The sequence below is a fragment of the Pteropus vampyrus genome, unplaced genomic scaffold (genome assembly GCF_000151845.1).
Source record: "Pteropus vampyrus isolate Shadow unplaced genomic scaffold, Pvam_2.0 Scaffold541, whole genome shotgun sequence".
Lineage (NCBI taxonomy): Eukaryota > Metazoa > Chordata > Mammalia > Chiroptera > Pteropodidae > Pteropus > Pteropus vampyrus.
The window spans coordinates 1,685,910-1,706,774 of record NW_011889322.1 but is presented as its reverse complement, the minus strand read 5'-3'; the positions used below and the strand labels follow the sequence as shown (position 1 = coordinate 1,706,774).

General features: G+C 39.4%; 3 protein-coding genes across 18 annotated transcripts in view; 2 read left to right on the top strand and 1 right to left on the bottom strand.

Annotated features, from left to right (window-relative positions):
- Positions 1 to 4,416, top strand: part of LIPT1 (lipoyltransferase 1) — a 10,166-nt gene extending 5,750 nt beyond the window's left edge. For 2 of the 3 annotated variants that reach the window (XM_011383770.2, XM_011383769.2), the window contains exon 2: positions 3,171 to 4,416. In XM_011383770.2, the coding sequence (XP_011382072.1) occupies positions 3,172 to 4,293 (1,122 nt within the window). In that variant the 5' untranslated portion in view covers position 3,171 and the 3' untranslated portion in view covers positions 4,294 to 4,416. Of the gene's footprint in view, positions 1 to 1,482; positions 2,015 to 3,170 lie in introns of all 3 variants that reach the window. The other variant, XM_023525225.1, reaches the window with a different exon arrangement.
- MITD1 (microtubule interacting and trafficking domain containing 1) lies at positions 3,310 to 19,415 on the bottom strand. 4 transcript variants are annotated; one of them, XR_897269.2, is made up of 8 exons: positions 19,225 to 19,415; positions 13,482 to 13,583; positions 12,054 to 12,190; positions 11,889 to 11,975; positions 11,072 to 11,187; positions 10,128 to 10,188; positions 8,732 to 8,931; positions 3,310 to 3,432 (listed from the first exon to the last, which is right to left on the bottom strand). XR_897269.2 is itself a non-coding variant. In XM_011383774.2 (7 exons), exons 1-7 carry the CDS (start codon positions 19,373 to 19,375, stop codon positions 8,926 to 8,928), a joined length of 660 nt encoding a protein of 219 aa, XP_011382076.2. In that variant the 5' UTR covers positions 19,376 to 19,415; the 3' UTR covers positions 8,177 to 8,925. The 4 variants fall into 4 exon arrangements, 3 of the variants coding, with proteins under 3 accessions (XP_011382076.2, XP_011382075.2, XP_011382073.2); XM_011383774.2 differs by lacking the exon at positions 3,310 to 3,432 and having other exon boundaries at positions 8,177 to 8,931; XM_011383771.2 differs by lacking the exons at positions 3,310 to 3,432; positions 8,732 to 8,931 and adding an exon at positions 9,641 to 10,026.
- Positions 19,383 to 20,865, top strand: part of MRPL30 (mitochondrial ribosomal protein L30) — a 12,759-nt gene continuing 11,276 nt past the window's right edge. For 4 of the 11 annotated variants that reach the window (XM_011383767.2, XM_011383763.2, XM_023525230.1 and 1 more), the window contains exon 1: positions 19,411 to 19,599. The gene's annotated coding sequence lies outside the window, so the exon portion shown is untranslated. Of the gene's footprint in view, positions 19,678 to 20,865 lie in introns of all 11 variants that reach the window. The other 7 variants (XM_023525232.1, XM_023525228.1, XM_023525227.1 and 4 more) reach the window with 4 other exon arrangements.

Below are 20,865 nucleotides of genomic sequence, written 5' to 3'. Positions count from 1 at the left end.
GTCTTTGAGAATCTCCAAATCCACAGACACCATTCAGCATATTAGCATCCACCATACCAGTTTGTTACTGTGTCTCCCTTAGATGACAATGAAGAGGATCTGGTCAAGGCACCCTCCCTTCCTACCCAAACTCTAGGTATCACCAGCACCACTTTGTCCCAGACCTGCCTTCACCAATGCTGCTCTGGTTTCCTCTCCTGATTCCTACCAGTATCTAAGCATGCTCAGTTCCTTGCATTTTAAATCCTCTAACCCCGCATTTCCTTCTGTTGTCCCTAGCTTTTCCACTTTGCAACTAGAATATACTCATTATCCCCTTTCCTCAATACATATGGCTCTTGCTAAGATCACTAATAATCTTGATCCTATCAACTCAAATAGATCATTTTCAACCTCATCTTATTTGCATTTGGTATTGTTAACCACCTTGTCTCCTTGAAGTTTAATACCATCTTTTAAAATCTCTTCCTTTTCTTCTATTCTCGGTTTCCTCTGGGAGCTCTCTCTCCTTCCTCTGCCTGTCTCTTAAAGGTTTCTGCTCTTTGGGGTTCTAAGGCTCTTGTGTTCTCACTAAACCTCTCTGGATAATCTAGTCTCCATGGCCTCAGTTACCATCTGTTTAGCTCTCTGCCATTGCTGCTGGATAACCATAGACTCAAGTTCAATACAGTCAAAAGGAACTAATTATCTTCACCCCATATCTCCTCTTCCTATGAAATGTCTTAGGAAATATCACCTCTTTCCACCCATGTCAGGTCAGAAATCAGGGCATATTGATAACAGAACTAACATATTATGTACTTTCTATGAGTCAGGCACTCTTACAAGCACTTTGCATGCATTAACTCACTTAATCCTGGTATGAGACTTGTCATTATGCAAACATTACAGATAAGGTATCTGAGGCACAGAAAAGTCAACTGATCTGCCTTAGGTCACTCAGGTGGTAAGAGACAGAGTTGGGATTTGAATGCAGGCACTCTGGCTTGAGCTTGTAATCATCATACCATAAAGGTCATGACCTTTGACCTCTCCCAACCTCATTCAACCAGTCACCAAGTTTATATACTCCATGCTTCATTCTCTAGGCGATGTCTCTGAAGTATAAAACTGACCTTCTCACTTCCTTAAAACTCTTCAGCACACCTCTTCCTTGGCCCTCAGTTAAAGTTATGTGTTTAACATGGATTTTCAGTCTCTTCATAATCTGACCTCTAATTCTGCCACCTTCTCTCTTGAAACTCCCCATTCTTGCACTCTTACGTACCGGCCACTGGAATCAAATTCTTTGAGTTTTTTCCCTCCCAAGTTGTTTCACTTTGTTGGCTTCAATGTCACTTTTACTAATGAGGTTAGATGGTCCTTTAATGAATGTACTTACCTGTCACAGCACTTATGACGTTATTTTAATTACCTTCCTTTTTACTTTTTACTGTCTTCGTTTTTACTTTTTACTGTTTGCTTTTTACTGTCTGCCCCTAGATTGTGAGTTCCTTGAAGGCAAGGACCGGTCTGCAACCTTAATGTCTGCCTGCTGCCCTGGTTCAGGCCCTCACTACCTCTAGTTGGACAACTGCGTTGGTCTTTTAACTGGTCTCCCTGCCCCGGCCTTGCACTGGTGTTCTTTAATCTGAGCTCAACACTGCTGGCAGCAGCAGTTCAGTTTAACACCTGCCTGCTTAAAACACCTCAGTACATTCCAGATGCTTTTAGCAAAAGTCTCAATTTCTTAGTCTCCTCCCCTTCTCTAGTCCCTTGCTGCCTTGTGCTTAGTAGGCACTCCATAAATATTTGTTGAGTGAGGACTGTATCAAAGTCAAACAGAAGAACAAAAAAACAATGCAAAGGAGTGAGGTCTGGCTGCAGAGGCATCTGAGGGCAGCAGTGCCAGGCTTCAGGGTGGCTGGGAGAAGAGTAGTACAGCTGTCCCTGAGGACAGAGCCCCAAAACATGCCTTACTGTACTCGATGACTGCAGTTGCACATACCTGGGATGTGCGACTCCCATCCACTTGGTAAGTGCCATCAGATTCCGAGGCCCAGTTTAAGTGTTCCTATAAAGCTCTCTTGACCTTTCCAGACAGAATATAAATCAGTTCCACTTTTCTGTAGCGTAATTTATCAAACTATATCAAGAGTGATGAAACTGTGAAACCTCTTTAACCTAGGAATTGTGCTTCTAGGACAAAAGAGAATTTGGTCTAGTTATGGACTTTGGCAACCCATTCTATTCCAGTTCTTTAACTTAAAGGAAAATTATGACCATCCTAAAAAATACAATTGGAATAGAATGGTTTCTTTATGACCATACCTAGTCAAAATACTTCATTAGTGTAGCTAGTATTTTCAGCCTTTTGCCACCTAATATTCATCAGCACTGCTAACAAAAATAATGTGTAAAGTATCCAAATATAATAAAATTGTTCCTAGCCTTTCCATATAACCTACTGACTGCCTCTTTCCCTGACCTCAGGGAGTCCATCCTAATTTAATATTGATCTAAATAAACCTCTTATGCTGCCACTAAATCATATACCTCAAAGTCAAATAGGAATTATTTAAAAAGTATTACAAGGGCATAAGTAAAGCTTTCCATGGAGATGTTCATGAATACACTGTTGGTAACTAGAAACAACCTACAATGACAGATTAAGAGACTGAATAAACTGTGGTATGTGTGACAATGGAATATTACAAAACCTTAAAAATGATGTGGATTTGATGCTGAATGAAATAACAGAAAGTGTATGTGTTGACACACGCACAGAAAAAAGTACATACACACTAAATTGTTCATTGTGATTCTTTCCAGGTGATAGACTTTTATTTTGCCCTTTTTTGCTCATCTATATTTTCTCATTTTTCTCAATGAGCATGTAGTACCTGTGAATTCAAAATAATTGGTTTGACTTTGAGACATATTACATAACGTATTCTTAGGTTTATTGTTTGAAAAATTTGTGCCTTATTCCATTTCAACTGAAATTATCTGAGGTTCATCTTCATTTACTTCAAGTACTCTGTTGTCAAATTGTTAAAGAGAGGAAGAACAACTGTCCTGAATACATGAGAATTAGATAAGTTTGGATTAAATTACCAAGAATTGATCACTAGAAAATAGAGTTTAGTTTTCCTTTTCTCAATCAATTTGCTTGTCTTCCATTTTCAAAGCATGCTGATCCCATTTTCGAGGAAGAACTGCTTCCAGTTACTTTATAATCTCAAAGTCCCAGCAGCTGGCTTTAAAAATACAGTAAAAGGTGCACTCATTTTACAGTCAATTTCCAATGACGTTTACCAGAATCTGGCTGTAGAAGACTGGATCCATGACCACATGACTCTAGACAACAAGCCAGTTCTGTTCTTTTGGAGAAATTCTCCCTCCGTTGTAATTGGTCGGCATCAGAACCCTTGGCAGGAGTGTAACTTGAATCTGATGAGAGAAGAAGGTGTAAAACTGGCTCGGAGAAGAAGTGGAGGAGGAACAGTCTACCATGATATGGGTAATATCAATTTGACTTTTTTCACAACCAAAAAAAAGTACGATCGGATGGAAAATCTCAAATTACTTGTGAGAGCTCTGAATGCCATCCAACCCCAGCTGGATGTGCAGCCCACCAAAAGATTTGACCTTCTTCTTGATGGACAATTTAAAATCTCAGGAACAGCTTCTAAGATTGGCCGGATGACCGCTTATCACCATTGCACTCTGTTATGTAGTACTGATGGGACCCTCTTGTCGTCTTTGCTCAAAAGCCCTTACCAAGGGATCAGGAGCAACGCCACTGCCAGCATACCTTCCTCGGTAAGAAATCTTTTGGAAAAAGATCCCACTCTGACCTGTGAAGTGCTGATAAATGCTATTGCTGTAGAGTATGCTGCTTATCATCAGACTGATAATCACATCATCCTAATAAACCCAAAAGATGAGACACAGTTCCCTGGAATAAATAGCAAAGCTAAAGAACTACAAACCTGGGAGTGGATCTATGGTAAAACTCCAAAGTTCAGTGTAAACACTTCCTTTAATGTGTCACATGGACAGTCACACCTGGAAATAAAAGTGTTCCTAGACATAAAGAATGGGAGAATTGAAATCTGTAACATTGAAGCACCTGATCATTGGCTGCCACTGGAAATACGTGACAAATTAAATTCAAGTTTTATTGGCAGTAAGTTCTGCCCGGCTGAAGTAACTATGCTAACAAATATATTACATAGAACATGTGCAGAAGACGGTGAACTACAGAGTAAATGGAATATTCTCTGTGAAAAAATTAAGGGAATAATGTGATTCCAAGTAGATTTCTTAATATTGACGTTTCACTGAAAAAAAAAATTTTTTTCAATGTACATTGTATGTCTCTCAAAATAAAAAAGGCCTAGACTCTTTCAGTAACTAACTCCCATTTGAAAGCATCTCCCACCTTTCCTTGTCTGTATTTGCAATTGACTTCTACCATACTCTGTCTCTTCCTGCACTGATTTTAATAACTGGCACTGTTGCCACCTTGGGAATATATGTGCACCATAGAGGACACTCTAACCTCAGAGTTCGTTCTTTCTTTTACCTCTATGGAATATAACCCAGGCTTCTCGCCACCTCTGATACCTTAAACTCTGGAATTCACCCTTTTAGTCATATTTTCTTACCCTTCCATCCTCTCCCACTAAATCAAGCCTTGACTTTTCCAAGCCCTTGACTCTTCCCTGATCTCTCACTTCATCTCCCTTCCTATCCAGCAGGAATTATTTTAAGTCTACTGCCCTTTGTTACTTGCATTCTCATCTGCCTCTCCCTCTTGACCTACCGTGGCCACCTTTTTGTTTTATTCCAACAGATTTTTTTTTTTTTTAACTCCTGTGCTCAGGTGGCAAACAACGCTGGAAGAAAAGTCACATAATCACGCAGATAAACTCAATTTCAAATTTACAATTGTCAGCTTATATTTCTTCTTTCTGTTGGTGTCAGATTCAACTCATATTTGTGGACTCCTTCTCGTTCCTCAAAGGCCTTATCCTAAATGTTCCGGTCTTAAGCTTGGAAGTCCACTACTCTTAATCTTGTCACAAACCTTGACTCAGAATTTCAGAGCAGAGGCCTTCAGAAATGAGCTCCTTTAGCCCACATTCCCTAGTTCAATATTTCTCATTTCATTCGGTCTCAGAAAGAAATACCTCCTTTTCCTGAAAGCCAACCTGTCTACTTGTACCCGAGTTTTGCCCTCCAGCCTGTTTGGGCCTTATGCTGTCAAATACTGCATTTTCTCTCTTTCAACTCTCAATGGATCCACACGGCAGTTAATGAATGCGCTCATGTCTCCCTTTTCCCAAAAACTCTCCTGCTCAAGGTTTTATTCCCTCTCCATCTCTTCATTGCCAAACTTCAAAGAGTAACATCACCTCCACCTATTTCCTGTCTCCAGTTCATTCACATACCCTTCTCTTATTCCCACAGTATTCACCATGTGTTTATGGACTGTCAGATACTCTGCTAGTTGATGTTCCTGGTGAGTGAGAGATGTAGCCACTGACCTCAGGAATTGATAGTTTAGTATAGTGGCTTTCAAGCTTTTTTAAAACTAGAGTAAAATGTATATTTTATATTGTGCACTAACACACATTACCTATACCTAACAAGTTTTACAATACAACGCTTATCCTTATCTGATACTTTATATTCAGCTTCATTTCATTTTTTAAAAATTGATTTTATGACCTATTAATAGGTCAAGTCCTGAGTTTTAAAAACTCATGCCTATTAGGGAAAATAGAGACAAATCAGTAAATAATTACAAAATGAGCAGGGTAGGAAAGTCCACATAGTTATAACAGACAATAATGGGGGCTACCTACTTAGAGCTATCAGGGAGAAGACTTTGGAACTGAGATCTGAAGAAGGAGAAGAAAGCTGCCACACAGAGTGAAGAGTATTCCAGGTTTTATCAGTTATCTATTACTACAAAACAAACCACTCCAAAACTTGGTGACTTAAAACAACTAAGATCTATCACCACGTACCCTGCCCTCCAGCAGCACCTGTGTGGTACTCGGGGTTCAAAGTAGTCAGTTTTATAGATTGGATTACTCTATCCTGCAGAGAGGCTGGGCCAAGTGAAGGCAGTCTCCCCGGACATGTGGGACCCTGGAAATCAATAGAGGAAGTACAACAAACACTTAGGGAGTTAGGAATGAGACAAGCCATCTATACTCCTGTCTTTGAAAGCCGTGATTGAGCCACAGTCACTGCAGGAATAAAAGCCAAGACACTCCAGCCCACCCCCAGCACTGCGTGTGGGACACTGGTATCCATGCTGAGCCTTTTCCTGGGTCAAGCCATTTATGATGTTGGGCAATCCATTGCTGATCTGGGGGAAACTGAAATCCCAGGAATGAGTACAGACTATGGGAAAGACCCAAGACAGAAAACTCGAGAAGCCAAAAGGTTATCCCAATTGGGGATAAAGGGATTATAACCAGCAGAAATAACCGGGAGGTAAATGTGGTTTGACTCTACTGTTGTTGGGACACCACAATCCAACGCTGTATTGGTCAGCCTATGAAACATTTTAAATCCTGAGCAATAGTTCAGACCTGCTCTTACCACCGCGGGCTCTACCACCCCTATTACCGCGCCTGCTCCAGCAGGGGCCTCAGAGATACAGTCCTATTTGGGGTGGACTCCCATACCATGGGTATAGGATGCAGGCCAAGATCGCCTCCAGGTGAGGGCTGTTAGGGGTGATCAGAGGCCCCCAAGTTGGGCTTGCCATTCACTGATCCCCCAGAAATAAAAAGTGACGGCTCTGGAACCAAATTTACTCTGATACATGGTAACCCTCAGAAGTTTTCTGGCCCCGTCAGCAAATGGTTATGGTCAGGAAGGTCCTTTTCACACTGCATACTGGGCCTTCTCCCTCATGGGAATATGTTGATATCTCTCCAGTGCCAGAGAACATTGGACATGGATGTCCTACAAGGTCAAACTCTGCAAACCTCTATTGGTAAATTCTGTATCTGGGTTATAGTAATCAAACCAGTGCTGAGGGGAAACACCAACTGTGAACCAGTAAACCTACCACTCCCTGTGACAGTGGTAACTGTCAAACATTATACATTGCCAGGTTGGGAATTAAGGAAGCAAGACAACTATCTGAGACCTGCACCCAGTGGATACTGTACTTCAGCCCACAGTGCTTTCAACAGCCCGGTATGGGCTCCAAGTCAGGGTTCTAAACACAGCTTGATTTGTGTGTACCCCACATCTGGCTTAAACCAAGTTTTCCCTTGTGTGCAAACCAGACTGCAATCTAATTAGGGGTTTAGAGAATCTAACTACCATGACCTTTGTACTATGACACCTTGATCACTGTCCATTCGATAATGGACAATAATCGGGGTGTCACAGTACAAAGGTCATGATATGCAAGACTGGGTAAAAGAACATGATACCGAGTGGAGTCTCCATCTCCCCTATAATCCACAGGCGGCAGGGTTGGTAGACAGAAGAAGGGAATATCAGCGCTGCAGATGAAATTACTAACAGGTAAAACCACTTTGGCCGGGTGGACTAAAGTACTATCCAGGGCTTTAATTAATTTGAATGATCAACCTGTAGGGCCTGTTTCCCCATATGCCAGACTGGGGACCCCCGAGTTGAAGTGTGAATAGGTGGTGATGAAATGGGGAAAAAACTTGATAGAGAATGCTTTCAATAAGTTTGGTCATGAAAAACAAAGAAATAGGATGGTATCTGGATGGGGATGTGTGTACTAGCAGGAACAATGCAGCAGAGGAGGAGATTGCTCAAAGGACTTAGTCCTTGGTGAGGCTAGAGCACGTGAGGTCAAGTTCACCTGCTGAAAATGTGACTATCTTCCTTACAAATTAGAACTAAAAACCTTTTTTTTACATGTTATAAATGTGAACGCATATGTTTTTAAATTTTTAATGGTTTTCTTTAATCAAGTTTAAAATTTTTAAATAATAGTCAAACCATTTGCTCATTCCTTGATAATTCCTGGGTTTTAAGTTGTGCTTAAGTTTAGTTGGCTTTTTTGGTTAAAAATTTGGATTTTTCATTTAATTAGCACTTTAGAATAATTTCTCTAGGTGGAGTAAGGTAGAGATCTAATGTTATTTTTTTCCCATTTATTGAACAGTCTACTCTTCCCAACTAATTTAAAAGACACTTTTATTATATACAAAGTACCCATAGACATAGTCGCTTTCTCAGATGTGTTTCCAGACTCCTTATTCTAACACACTGATTTATTTGTCCATTCTTATGCCCATACATTTAAAAAATTATTGTAAGTCTCATTAGTCTCTTTTGTCATCTAATTTATAAATTAACATAGGGAGAAATGACATCTTATTAAGCCTTCCAATTCAGGAATATAATTTGTCTTTCCAGTTACATCTAGTTTTCTTTACATCCTTCCATAAAGTTTATCTTCTTTTATATAGTTCTTGCACATTTATTGATATGTTTAATAGGTGGTCTAATTGGATCTGGGGATAGAACTTCAAATATCCAGAATAATGAATGGTAAGCCTGTAGGTTCTCTTCCTTAAATATTATTATCTCTAAGGCAAGATTTCCATGAGAAATGAATAAAAGTTAATTTCACAGAGTTGTGGATTGCTGATTCTCTAGTAGCAGATCCGTATAGTCTAGAAATCAGAGTTATTTTAACATGAAAGTAACAAGGTCTGACATGTGCTCTCACCTGAATGAAAAACCACTCTACTTCCACTTAACGATGGGTACTTGGCAAAATAAGCTAGGATTCCTTGCAGAAAGTAACTTTTGATCAGGTCCAATACTTGTCCAAGTGCTCTCCTGGGACGGGATCCTGAGTTTCCGTAGAATGAAGTTTGGCAAAACTGGCTCGACTGTTTTCAGGTTCAGCATTATCAGCACCTAAACCTGCAAATATCAAAAGAAAACATCAGGAACTTTTCTGGAAACCCTTTTTGGTCTTTACACCAACTGAACCATGTACCTGCTGGCCCACAAAGGCAAAACATAAACCTGGTGTCTAAGCCCACCCAGGACTACTCTGCTCAACCCTATACCCATGGCCTCCCTCCGCCTGGCTTCAGGCCCCCACGCTAATCCTGAATTTAATCTTCAGTCTTCTCCAGATGTGATGTTTCTATGTGCACTCTCCAATACCAGTATGTCCATTTTCCTCTGTAGATTCTAGTTTAGCTTATTCTTTAAGCTTCTTAACTGCCTGCCCACTGCCTCCACCTGTATCCCTTTCTCCCAGCCTATCTCTCTGAAACTAGTCTTTGTCCCCGACCAGGCAAATGACATCTATTGGAGGAGCTTACCCAGCACAGTTGATTCTAAGCTGCAGAGCTTTACAAATGTGCCAGCCAAGGCTGAATGAGCTGCATAACATACCTGGATAACTAAGCAGGTTGGTGTGCCTTTATGGAGTTAGGGAATATTGGGTAACTGAAATCTGGTGAATGTCTGCCAAAGACACTTAATTGTAACAAAATTAACACTGTACTTTTTTCCTGGTTATTAGACTTGCGTCCATGTGTCTCTTAAGAATAATCTATGATTTTTCCTCCTGGACTCTAAATTCTTAGAGGCGATATCAGCATCCAATTCATCTTTATGATAGGTGCTCATTATTTTTTTTATTCACTCTCCAACAGACAAATAAGAGAAAAGCTGGTAAAATGTTTAAATTAACCATATGACTTGAAACACTGTAAATAAATCTGAGTAATGTTTTTACAAAAATATTTAGGATTGGTCACACAACTGAACAATGGATCCATAAATTAGTAGAAATGTACAATTTTATTGTTTAATTCACATAATAGAAAAATCATCTGTCCAAAGTAAGAAAAAAATCCAATATTCACTTAAAATAGAAATTTACACTGTAAATTAAGCTACTACTCATCATATTTTTTTTGTGTGCTTGTTATGAAAAATATCCACTGTTGTTTCATGGCATGGTCTTAGATCGAAATCACAATATCCAAGTGAAAAACGATTCTAAGAAGAGAAGAAAAGAGTTTCTTTAACAAAAAGGACCAAAGCCATTTTGTTAAAATAATACAAAAAGTGTGCTACCCATTCATAAGGCTATATTGTACCTGCGGTTTCTTAAAATAATCCAGTCCCCTTCCAATTTTAATTATCCATCCATTGTTGAACCTATTGAAATTAGTAAATAGTATTATATTACAGACATTTACATTAGACGATTATCAAAGCTGTAGGGTATAAAGTGTTAGCATATCTCCCCCTAACAGAGAAAATCACTTCCTCCAGGGGCATGAGTTGAACCAAATCTGGGGGGACTCATGGGCTGTGTCTACAATGAAACAAAACGTCCACATAAACCATCAGTTGATTTGATTAGCTGACAAACAGTTTAACAATTCCAATTAAACCTTACTCTTGAATTTCAGCTTGCTGATACTTTCCTATTCTGTTAATGAGTGGTTTCAAAGTGCACTCAAGCAGACTGGGCTGGTGTTTCAGGGGAATGTAAGCAGGAAGGGCTGAGGGTCCTGACCTCTGCTTCAACCACAGCTGTGGCATCTTCATCTGTTTTGCATTTAGTTTGTGCTTAAGTTTTCATTAAAACCAAAAGTGCCATCGCTATAAACATACGAAAGCTACTGTGCTAAATAGAGGGGACGTACCACTAAAATAACTGCATATACCATTTCATTACAGACATGGCATACTGTCAGGCCTAAAACATTCTTGTTTTATAAACCATAAGAAGTAAAGCCACATTAAGTACATATCATTATTACCAAAAGAGGAAATTCTCCCAATACCGTAACACAGTACGTAGAGCTAAATAGAAAAGTACAAAAACTACTTCTCACAACACAGAACATGTACATTTCATTCCATTAGGAAATATGAAACCTACAGGGTAAAATAAGCGAGATTTTCTTTTCCTCAGAAGTGAAAAGATACTAAAATTGAATTTTATTTAAAACTTAAATCGAATATATACAATTATATAAAACTTAAATAAAAATATTTTTCAACTGCATAAAAATTGTTACTATACACTAACCTGATTTCTCTGTCATGTATTGAAGAAGAGTATTCTAATTCCAACAGCACTCCGTGACTCCTAAGTGACTCTTTTATTTCTTTCAGGCCACTAATTTGCCGCTCTTTCCCATCACCCTGTTAATAGAAAAATACAATTTTCTGCCTCAGTTAATATTTTAAATTATCCCTGAGCTATGCAATGTGCATCATAGGTGAATTAAAATGGACAGTCTATACGAATTTCAATGTCTAGTATCTCAGAGAAGCAACCAAAGAATATGAAGTAGTTTATGAGCAATGTTTTTATCAAAATAATTGTTTTTTTCTAAGTAGACATAATACAACTCTGTCCTATCTCCTAAAATGTACTTTGGTAATGCTGTCTAGTTATTCAGATGGGACTGTCTTCTTAAATTAATCCAAGAAATCTGAGTTATTTAGAAGCATTCCAATGTAAGTTGGATTCAAGAGAGACACCCAGTATCACGCTATGATCTCCCAGAAGGCCAGTGTAATCAATCACGAAAAACACAATAATCAGTAGAAAAGAGACAAAACTGTCAATAACGCAGACCGTGTGATCGTGATTGTCTCCTAGAACACCCGAGACAATAACCTGACGAATTATTTGAATAAGAGTTTAGCAAAGTGGCCAAATGCAAGGTAAAAATACTAAAATCAACAACATCTTCTGCAGGTGTTTATGCCCACTGTTAGATAAGTTCGCCCAAAGGCAATACCCCCAGCTGAAGAATTTCGGCCAGGGCCTGAACTACATCTTGTAAATGAATAAAATGAATGAAGTGAAGAAAGAGTAAATGCATTCAGATACCTACTTCATCCAGGGAAGTGAGAAGATGAATGGTTTTTACTTTACCAGGTCTCTTAATAAGCATCTCACAAAATCGAAGAAAGTTATACAGCTGAAAGACATGAGGATGAGTTACTAGTAACTTGTATGTTTTAAATGACATTTCATCATACTGATACATTTCACTTACCTGATGAATATATCTAATATAAGGATCTTCTATCCAAACTTCTGTAACTGTATCACTAAGGTATTCCTGAAAAAGCGACTCGTAACTGAAACCTATGGCATTCTCGTCTATTTTAATTTGCTTGTGATATTTCCCATCTGCAAAACAAAAGTTTCAATAATAAGACCAGTGACTACTTATCTTCCTTTTATACATATTACATTTATATATAGGGATTAATCAGGATGAGATACAAGTTAATTTTTTTAACTCCTCCACTCAGGAAACATTTTTGAATGCCTACTGTATACCAGGCACACTGTGAGATGCTACACATACACAGGAAAATAAGGCAAACCATTCTGTGAGAGATTTCTGCATTTACAGAGGCCAGGCATGCGGCAAAGTCCAGAGATTTCTGGGAGCACGTTTTGAGCTGATTCCTATAAACCAGGCAGTTTATTCCAGAGAGAACTGTATGTGTATCTGACATTCCTGTCGCCATGAGCAGAACCACAAGCTACATACATGCGGTGTAATATGGAGTTTAAACATCCTTCTTAGCACATGTAAAGAGTGTTTTAAGCAGAAACTGACAGTACTACTCGAAACCCAAGCCAAAGACCGGGGCGCTGCAGGATCTGCAGGGTAGTTCCCAGGTTCTTGCTCATTCAAAATGAGTAATTATTGAGTACATTATCAAAGACCTTTAAAGTTTTTTAAAATTATGACTCCTAATGGAGTTCCTAATTGATATGTTGGTTGCACTTTTAAACTTTGTTTAAAAACCAGTAGTTTGGTCTTTGGTATTTCCACAGATACAATGTTAGTGTTAGTGACTATGCATCAATTTTCAAGCCAAGCTAATGGCCACAGAGGTTAACTTAACCCAGTGTATTCAAACCACAATGCTAATGGTACTATAATATATATCAGCGGTCCCCAACCTCTTTGGCAGCTCGGATCAGTGCTCCTAAAAGGATCTAACAACTGATGACCTGAGGCGGAGCTGAGGCTGCTCCCCAGCGCTAGCGTCACCACCTCAGCTACGCCTCAGATCATCAGGCATTAGATTCTCATAGGTGCACCAGTCCCTGGTACCTAAAAGTTAGAGACCGCCACTCTTGAGTGTTCCTTAAACTGGAGTCCACATGGAAGCTTCATGGGGATCTGCGAATTCCTTCCAGCACACACAGAAGTCTGCAGATGTGGAGCTTTCATCAGATTCTCAGGAGGGTATCTGACCACCACCTCCCTCTCCAACCCCACCCCCCAAAAAAGGTTAAGAATAGCTAGGTACAGGGGAGTAGAAATGCACAGCAAATCTGTAAGCTCCAGGGGTAAACGGTGCAGACCCCACAGAGTCCCAAGGGCAGAGGTAGAAACACTGGTTGAAATGGGCTTCATCTGAGTAGCTCATGGACACATCCTCTCAAACAGCCGCTTTACCTTCTTTTTCTTGATCCAGGTATTTCTTTATGTTTTCTGCTCTATCCATGTAGCCTGAAATTTTTTTTCTGAGATTATCTTTCTTTGTATCATCTTTGGTGCCTACAAATTAAAAAATATATTCATAAGTTTCAAAACTTTTTCTATTTAGTACTAGTGTTATTTCCAGCTTTTCAAGTTCTCCATGCATTTCCTATCCCTTAGCATGGTTTGCTTTGGTCCTAAAATATACAAATAACAGCCTCAAATTTGGCTTGATCAGGAAAGGACTTTCACTGGTGCACTAAGCATGTGCAGCTGCTTTATTTCGGAGTAGGAACTCTGACACTGCATCTCACTGCTGGGGACACCAAATCTTGTGAGGCCACAAAGGTGGCTCATTACATGTCAAACCTGAGTCTGAGTACTATTTTGTCCTAATCACTCACACGTTTAAAATCTTAACATAATCAAAAGATAGCGAATAATATCTTTCTTCCACAAAACCGCTTCTCTTCCAGACTTCTCCATTATAGTTTATGCTCAATCGTTTTCCCAGCCACCCCAAAAATGTAAGATAGTTTCGAATATACATTATCGATAAAATCTTACCCAAATCATTCTGGTTCCCTCCTTCCTTTTGATATTGCTTATATTTTCCATGATAATTTCAGTTTTAAACTCCTGGGTTTTTTTAAACATTTTATTTTGAATTAATTTTATATTCATGGAAAATTTGCAAAATGGTACAGAATCTTTTCACCCAGATTCTCCTAATGTTAACATGTCACAGTTATCAGAGTTAGGAAAGTAATACTGATCCAACACTATCAACTCATCTATGAACCCTATTGGTATTTACCCAATTTTCCAGGATCCCACACAGCATTTAGTTGTTAGGTCTCCTCCTTAGCTTCCTCCAATTTGTAATCGTTCCTTAGTTTTGCTCTGCCCTTTATGACCTTGACCTTTAGGAAGAGTAGTGGTCAGTTATTTTGTAGAATTAATGTCTCTCATTTAGGGCTGGTGATGTTCTCTCATGATTAGATTGAGGTTATGCTTCTCTGGGTACACAATATCGCTGTGTCCTATTACTGCTGATGTTAAGGTGTTCGTTGATTTCTCCACTGTAAAATCACTATTTTCTCCTTTGTAATTAATAAGTATCTTATGGGAAGATATCCTGTTTCTCATCACTCTTTCACCCACAAATTTTAGCATCCATCAATGGTTCCTACCTACAACAGTTATTACCACAGTGTTTGCCACCTTCTGATTTTCTATTGCCATCATTCCTATTTATTAATTGGAATCCTGCTGCAGGGAAGAGCTATCCCTTCTCCCCCACCTACTTACTTACTCGATTACTCATTTATATCAATGTGGACTCATGGGTATTTATTTTAGTCTATGGGTTGTGATCCAATACTATCATTATTTTCTTGCTCAAATTTTATCCTTCAGCTGGCTTTTCTGTCCTTCTGACCTGCCCACCATGTTTTTTGAGCACCTCCTTACCTTCTGGTGCAAAATGTTTTAAACTCATCTTGTATTTTCCCTGCCCTGGTCCTGGAATCAACCATTTTCCCAAGGAGGCCTTGTTCCTTTTATTAGCAAATGGCTTCAAGAAACTGTATTCTGGATGCTGAGTGTGTTAACTTCTACCAGGGAATTCCTATCACTACTGCTACACCGTTGTAGTCAACACAGCTAGAAAGCATGTAGGTTTACAAATACACACATACGTGACTAAGGCAGATCTTGGGTTCAGTTCCAGATCACTGCAGTAACGAAATTACCGCAATAAAATGTCTCACACACAATTTTTGGTTTCCCAGTGCATATAAAATTTATACTTACACTCTACTGTAGTCTATTACGTGCATAAAAGCATTATGTCTACAAAGAAATGTACATACCCTTATCTAAAAAATACTTTATTGCTAAAAAATGCTAACCATCATCTGAGCCTTCAGCAAGTCAATTTTTGTGCTGGTGGAGGGTCTTGTAAAGAAACGCAACATCCTCCTTGGAATACCAGGTACTGTAGGCAGTAAAAAAAGAAAAGAAAAGAAAAGAAACGCAATATCTGCAAAGTATAATAAAGCAAAGCACAATAAAATGAGATGTGCCTGTATGGATTTCTGTGTCTATCCATCTGCATGTATTAAAAACTACTAGTTCGTGCTAATATAACACCACAAGGCTCATTCTAGCCCTCCTTTCCTTATTTGTAACTTCTTTTATTATCCACAATACATTTACTGGCTTGTTCAAGCCTAGTATAAACATAAAGTAGTTCAGAATTCCTAACCCATATCCCCGTGAGGAAAATATTTACCAATTAAAATACAATGTCTGTAACTTTGATTTCTTTTTGAACCTTACAAAATAGTCAAAATACTATTTTCCAGAGATACTTACGTTTCCTAGTTTCTTCCCCCTTCCTTACGTATTACAATGGAATAACTCAGAGAAAAGTCACTCTCTCATCTTGTTACTCCATTCCCATTTCCTCCTTTCTACCTCTTTTCCCACCACCCCACAAACCTCGTTAGTTCCTGGTTTTATCTTTCTTTTGAACAAATGAATAGACACGTGGCTATCTTCTTATGTCCTCTTTTTTACATGAAGGATAGCATACTATAGATACTTTGTCCTTTGTAATTTTCACTTAACAATGTATCCTGGAATCACTATATATCACTTCATAAAGATCTTATTCTTTTTTTTTTTATAGCAGTATAGACTCAACCATTCCTAGCCAGAGACATTTAGGTTGGCTCCAACATTTTATTGACATCAATATAATTACTGAAATAATTCCCTTTCAGGTCCTTCTACTGCCCAAATTGGTATCGTTTAGATCCCTATTTTCTCATGCCTAAACTACTGGAGCACAAGAAAATCCTTACATAGCCACATATGATCCATAAATCTCCTGTGAGGAATCCTTATATGAGAACTCATCACTCTTCTACTAGGTTGATACATGTTCCTCTAAACTCAGAAACTTTGAACTGTCCTGTTTTTTTGTCAAGATTAAGCATTTTACGGTCTCTTTACAGAGGTAGTATGAATAGTGGTTAACAGCAAAGTGTCTGGAGTCAGACTGTTTTAGTTCTAAACCTGCTATGCCACGTCTGCCTCTGTGACCTTGGCCATTTATTCAACCTCTCCATATCCTCATTTATAACATGAAGAGAGTAATAGTACCTTAGAGAGTTGTGAAGAGGATTACTACACTGTCAATATCATCTACATAATTTTTTTCCCATATACCTCACTCTGGACTTCCTTTAGTAGCACAATTTATCTGACATTTCTTTTCTTAAATTCCAGTTATTTTACTGCTGCCCATAAATATACCCCATTCTCCCCATCTGCTACAGATGTAGTAGTCCTCTGTTAATCACTATCCTTGATCTGCTGGCAGAGTTTGACAATGCAGACCTATTCTCCAAACATCATGTCTTGGTTTTCCAAGCTTGCAATTGTACAGTCATCTCTGATTCCCAATGGAACCTCACTCCCACATATGGTCTTGGGCCCACGCCAATAATTCAATATCTACACGGTCCCCTCCTTTTCCTAATATTGGTGTCACCCCCTAACTCACTCAGGCCCCTTATCACTTCTCATCTTGACCCCTGCAGGAGCTCCTTAATGGATCTGCTTGGCCTCAGCCTCTTCAAGTTAATCTCTCTCCTACACTCTTGCCACATTCACCGATTATCCAAGAAATACTTATTGAAAACTTACTACCTGCCAGGCACTGGGGATACAGCAGTTAATAAAACAGATACAGTCCTCCCCTACTATTTGAGTGAGAGGAAAGACAACGATAAAAATATATCAGTAAAACATGTATGTTAGATTGTGATAAATGCTATTAAAGAAAGCAGGAAGGATGAGGGAGTCCTGGGGGTGGGGTTGTCGTGTTACCCTGGAGGTCAAGGAAGGTCTTACAAAGGTGGTATTAATGTGAAGACTGAAAGAAGAGAGGGAGTGTGCAACCCAACTATTTGGGAGAAGAGCATATTCCTAAGAGAAACCAGGCCTGAGATGCAACTTTAATTACGTTACTCTTCTAAAAACTTGAAATGGTTTCTCCTTCTCTACGGAATGAGTTAAAATCTCCTAGCAGTCAAGGTCATCCACAGTGTACCCCCAGCCCCCATCAACTTTAACCTTTACCTCTCGCTCTTCCTCTACAGACATATGTTGAAACAAAGAGAACTAATTTTTTGGTAAAACAGACAGAATTTAAACACTCTTAGCTGAATTTCTGATTTCAAAAATTCTACTTGTTCTTCCAAAGCCCCTATATCAAAAGTCACCTCCACCCTTCCATCCCAAATGACTTTTAAATGTTGAAATCCTCCCTGCATTTGTCTATAGCTCGCTCCTGGCACTTATTCTGTGTTAAGAGTTATTTGCATTTGTACCTTAACCTGCAAGATCGTGTCACTATCTCTGTAACCTCTACAGGATCAGTGAAGCACACTGGAGGATGCCTGTCATTCTGCTGCTTCAGATTCTCGAGTGCCAGGATTTGAGCAGTGCTACCCCTGACCAACACTACACACCATCACTCTTTGAGAGTCAGTTTACCAGAGTCTTCAAAGCTTTGGCTTCCAATTGTTACTCTACCAACTGTGGGGGAACTAGAAAGCAAACTTTACTTTTTTATGCTGTACAATGAGGATAACATCACCTTCTACTTTACAGGGCAACTGTAAGGGTGAAATGAGATCATGTGTTTAATGGATTCTGACACAGTGTGTTGCACTCAGCACTCATAAATGTTAAGTTACTCTGTTATCATCATCATCATCATCATCATCATCATCATCATCATCATATTGGCCCTGCTCAAGGGAGAAGGACTGAACATTAAAAACACCCTGTGTTGCCTCAAAGTTTCTGGAGCATTTATAAAAACTCCTAGGCTACAGGCCAACTGAGAGCAACAGGGTGAGGGGACCAGAGGCTCTTCTCAATCAATTTAAAACATAATTATTGGGTGTCTACTCTGTACCAGGGATTGTGCTGGTGTTGAGGGTTATCTGGGTACTGCTCAACACTGAATGACTGTAGTATAAAGTCTCACTGTCCCAGCCCACAATACTATGCATTTCTCACACAGAATATCAGTACATCCATTTCTTATGGAAAAAAACCTTTGTCTTCTACCACTCTTTTTTGTTTACTTTTAATGAATTGTTTAAACAGAAAAGTACAGTTAATAGTGTAATGAATATCCTTACTACTCAGCACCTAGATTTAAAATTTGTTAGCGTTTTGCTACCTTTGCTTCAACGTTTTTTTTCTTAAACTTCAGAAATCATGACAATTCTTCCTAAAATACTTCGGTCTGCATCGCTAAAAATTAAGGGCCATTTTCGAAAAAAACCATACTGCCTAACAAAGCTAATAATTTTAATGTATCAAATCCATATTCAAACTTTGCAAATCGATCTGAAAATGTCTTTTACAGTTTGTTCAAACCCAAGTCCTATCAAGACATACTATATTCGGTTATGTCTCTTACCTATCTAGAATAGTAACCCCCTTTTCTTGATGACATCAATCTGTTAAAGACAGAAAAGAAACCAGTCCTCTTATCCTGTAGAAAATCCAATTTTCTGTATTTGATTCCTTCCTCATAGTGCACAACAATCATTAACTCTTAGACTCCGCCCGGAAACAGCAGGAATTATCTCCCTTTCCCGTAATCCTTCCTCCATGGTTCACTGCTCACCTTTTAGAACCTGCAAGAGTAGGTCAATCCCTTCCTGGTAACACACCAGAGCCGACTGGTACCGAAACTCGGAATCCAGCTCCACCGCCCGCTTTAGCACAGTGACTGCAGCTGAGCTCCCCGCATCCAGCCCCAGCCCGGATTTCGCCATTATTCTGGAAACCGGACTCCGACTCAAACCCTTCCAGAGATGGATCTGCTTCACTTCCGCGTAGTGATCGCGTGACATCGACGCGCCTGCGCTCTCTTCTTACGGCCCTTGAGTTTGGGAGGGACTCTGCCGGAACTAAAGTGCCACATTTTGCGTGTACCGGGCCGGCGGAGTTTGAGTGTAGCGCTTGGTGGTCTTTCCTCTGCTCAACTTCATGTCTGCGGGTGAGTTCAGGCTGAACTTTTAGCAGTCGCTGGTGATAGAGAAAATGCGTGGCTGAGGTTATTGCATTTTTGCTTAGAGTACGTATCTGGGAACCCTGTGTAAATGCGGATTTTCCCTTTTCGATTCTGAGTTTACTACTGTAACCTAGATGGCCTGCGTCCCGGGCCTGTCCCTTTGGCTCCCGAAAGGCCATTGGCCGACGTGATCCTTTTTTTCTAATTTGGAGGGTATCTGGGACGCGCGGTAGTTGAACACCGATTCCCGAAACTCAGGGGCCGAGCCGCCTAGGCTGGACAGCCTGGGAAGGAGAATTCGAATTTGTTTTAGCATTTTCTGTGCTTCTGCGTTGTTCATAACCTAGGCTTTCCACTGAGGGTCAGCGTAACTTAATTTGTTAATAAAGATACAACAGCGCCTAATTTTAAAATTGCTGCATTTTAGAAGGCGAACCTTCCAGAGTTATAAGTTAAAATATTTGCCATTTTACCAAAAGCTGTGATTTTGCAACCATGTTTGGTCGCCTCCTACTCAAAGCTGAGCGTTCTGCGTATTTTTGGCAAAAGGCACTTAGGAGGGCTGCCAACTACTTGTTAGGCGTTAAGAGTTCAAATAGGGACATTCCTTGTGCTTTCGGAGATCTCTGTTTATCAAGAGGGAAATTTTATGTTTTGCATTTTCAGTAATGTCTCCTCCTTTTTTATAATTAAATAGATGTCTCTTTAGGAAAATATTTTTTAAAAAAAGAACGGTTATAGCCATGGTCATTGTAAAACAACAAAAAACATCAGATATTACAGAGACGAAAAAGAGAAAATACCGCCCCGGTACCCTGCCCCCCAGGGGTATGTTAACGTTTTTTTCTGATAGCTAACAGATGTTTTCTGTGTATACGCACACATTCACAGACATATTTTTTAATAGGAATGAGATCTTAAGTCTCATATCATGCGTGCATTTTCCTATTTTTGCATCTATGCAGGAGAAAGGTTATTGTACAGTAGAAGATAACGTATTTGCTTTAAGGTCCAAGAGTTATGTGCCTAACTATTAAGAATAGCCTTTATTAAAACTTAAAACTTTTGGCCATCACATACTCTGAAGTCTGTAAATTAAACTTCATTCATTGAGCAAAAATTGAGTGCCTGCTACCTGGCAGGTGCTGCTTTAAGTAGAAGAGAGGGAGTGTGCAACCCAACTATTTGGGAGAAGAGCATATTCCTAAGAGAAACCAGGCCTGAGATGCAACTTTAATTACGTTACTCTTC

Coding starts and splice junctions, on each gene's coding strand:
- MITD1 (XM_011383771.2), bottom strand. CDS start 19,375: ATGGCGAAATCCGGGCTGGGGCTGGATGCGGGGAGCTCAGCTGCAGTC. Junction 12,191..13,481: donor CCTGGATCAAGAAAAAGAAG/GTAAAGCGGCTG, acceptor TTTGTTTTGCAG/ATGGGAAATATCACAAGCAA. Junction 10,189..11,071: donor ATACATGACAGAGAAATCAG/GTTAGTGTATAG, acceptor TAATTTCAATAG/GTTCAACAATGGATGGATAA.